This window comes from Sinocyclocheilus rhinocerous, unplaced genomic scaffold, assembly GCF_001515625.1.
Source record: "Sinocyclocheilus rhinocerous isolate Xijiao unplaced genomic scaffold, SAMN03320098_v1.1 scaffold1016, whole genome shotgun sequence".
NCBI classification, from domain to species: domain Eukaryota; kingdom Metazoa; phylum Chordata; class Actinopteri; order Cypriniformes; family Cyprinidae; genus Sinocyclocheilus; species Sinocyclocheilus rhinocerous.
Genome location: NW_015646359.1, coordinates 237,428 through 239,383, shown reverse-complemented (window position 1 = coordinate 239,383; position 1,956 = coordinate 237,428). Strand labels below are relative to the sequence as shown.

General features: G+C 35.1%; 1 protein-coding gene across 1 annotated transcript in view; it reads right to left on the bottom strand.

Moving 5' to 3' along the window:
• Positions 1 to 1,956, bottom strand: part of LOC107707608 (receptor tyrosine-protein kinase erbB-4-like) — a 229,271-nt gene that overhangs the window by 4,065 nt on the left and 223,250 nt on the right. The window contains exon 26 of the mRNA XM_016511687.1: positions 1,386 to 1,686. Coding sequence (XP_016367173.1) covers positions 1,386 to 1,686 — 301 coding nt within the window. The remainder of the gene's footprint in view (positions 1 to 1,385; positions 1,687 to 1,956) is intronic.

Sequence of the window (1,956 nt, the reverse complement as noted above, 5' to 3'; positions counted from 1 at the left end):
ACATTGGTTTTGCTTTGTTTCACAGAACTAATCGTTGCCTGGGTTGTGTACGTATGTGTGGGGCGGAGCTATCAAAATAGGGGCGAGACCCTTTTGGGGTAGGGGTGTTTGTTTTGGTGATTTCAAATGTCAACATTGGCTACCAGAAATCGCTTACCCCACCTTTAAGGTAGTAGCTGTTTTTAATACATTGTAGCATTACCAGTAAGATGTTTGTTTACTCAAATAGCAGTGCAGCATGATAGCAAGCTACATTCAAGTTTTTGTCACATTATACTGAATATTAAGTGTTTCAAATCTGCAGTCTAAGGCAATAATAAAAATTGTTACAGAATGTCCTTTTTCTCTATAGCATTAATATGTTTGTTAATAAATGTACTTGTTCAGACAGAGCATTTCAATTAAACTACATATTAAGCTAGTTCGTAACATTAAGAAATTTATACTTTTATTTAGCAAGGATGTTTTAAATTTATCAAAATACTCTTGTTAAGTAAATGCTGTTCTTTTCTACTTTCTATTCATCAAAGAATCCTGAAGATATCATGGTTTTCACAAACATTAAGCAGCACAGTTTAATGTTTTCAAAATTGATAATAATAATAAATGTTTCTTGAGATTTCTGAACGATCATGTGACAATGAAAACTGGAGTAAAGGCTGCTAAAAATCCAGCTTTACCACCACAGGAATACATTACATTTTAAAAGTATGAAAATAATAAACATTTTAAATTATTAAAAAATATATATTTTTCAATATTACTGTATTTTTAATCAAATAAATGCAACTTAGGTGACAATAAAAAAAAAAAAAACTTGTTTCAAAAACATTAACCACATTTTACTGGCCCCAAACTTTTGAACAGTTATACGGTCTTAAACAGATTCAGCTATAGTTTTGCTACTATGTGCTAATAACATAAAGCCTCATGGCTGTAGTTTAACTACTGATACTAGCATAAAAACAATGACAAAAACAGTGAGTAGCCTACTTGTAGTTAACCACCCACAATTAATTGGCACTCTTTAGTTTAAGGCCTCTGAGGTGAAGGATGAGACCATTAACTGCTGACAAAATTTGTAATGGAGGAACTCAGAATCTATTGATTTATCATCCTACTCAACCCACCACACTGGATTAATGTTTTACTCCAGACACCCTTTTGTTTTAAACTGAGGTTGAAATGGAACGACTGCGATATTATCGACCAGAGAATGTGTAATAAAAGTATTTCAGAGGTGATTTACACCAAAATAATTCATGTATACCCAGAAGCAACATACACATGCCCCCTCATATTTTTGAGCCAAGTGGATTTTGAATGCAACTCCTCAAAAAGACATCAAATATTTAAATTATCTCTCTTTTTTTTTTTTTTTTTACCTGATGATGACTTGTTCATAGGGCTCATGAAACCATCTCCATCAGTGGTCTTTGGATTCCTCTCTCCGAGAAAGACAGTTGGGTCAGCGCTATAGCGTTGTATAACGCAGTCGTCTCCTGAGCCGGACATGGGCTGTTTCTTCAAACTCCCATTACACTGTTGTTCCTCAAGGGCGTCGAGACCCGCACCTTGTGTGCTTCCAGGGATGAAGACGCCACTCCCTGATCCAGAAGTTTCATGGGAGCAAGCCCCCATCCCATCTTCTGGGCTAAAAACTCTCTCACGACACCTCAGTTGTGTCTATATAGGGGAATAAAAATAAAGTTTGGATGGATCATCCACCTTAGGTGTCTAAATCTAAGTCTTATAATGATACTGTTCAATTACAAATAAAAAGGCAGTTGAAAATTGTAGGGGGTGTCACTGGTAGAAAACAAAATGTTGTACTAAAACCAGAGTAGATAGGACAGGCTGTCTTAGTGCATGTGGAAAGGAGTGTTTTTGTCTCTCTCATGTCGTCCAAATGTAAGTGTTTTTGACCCAGTATAAAAAAAAAAATATATATATATA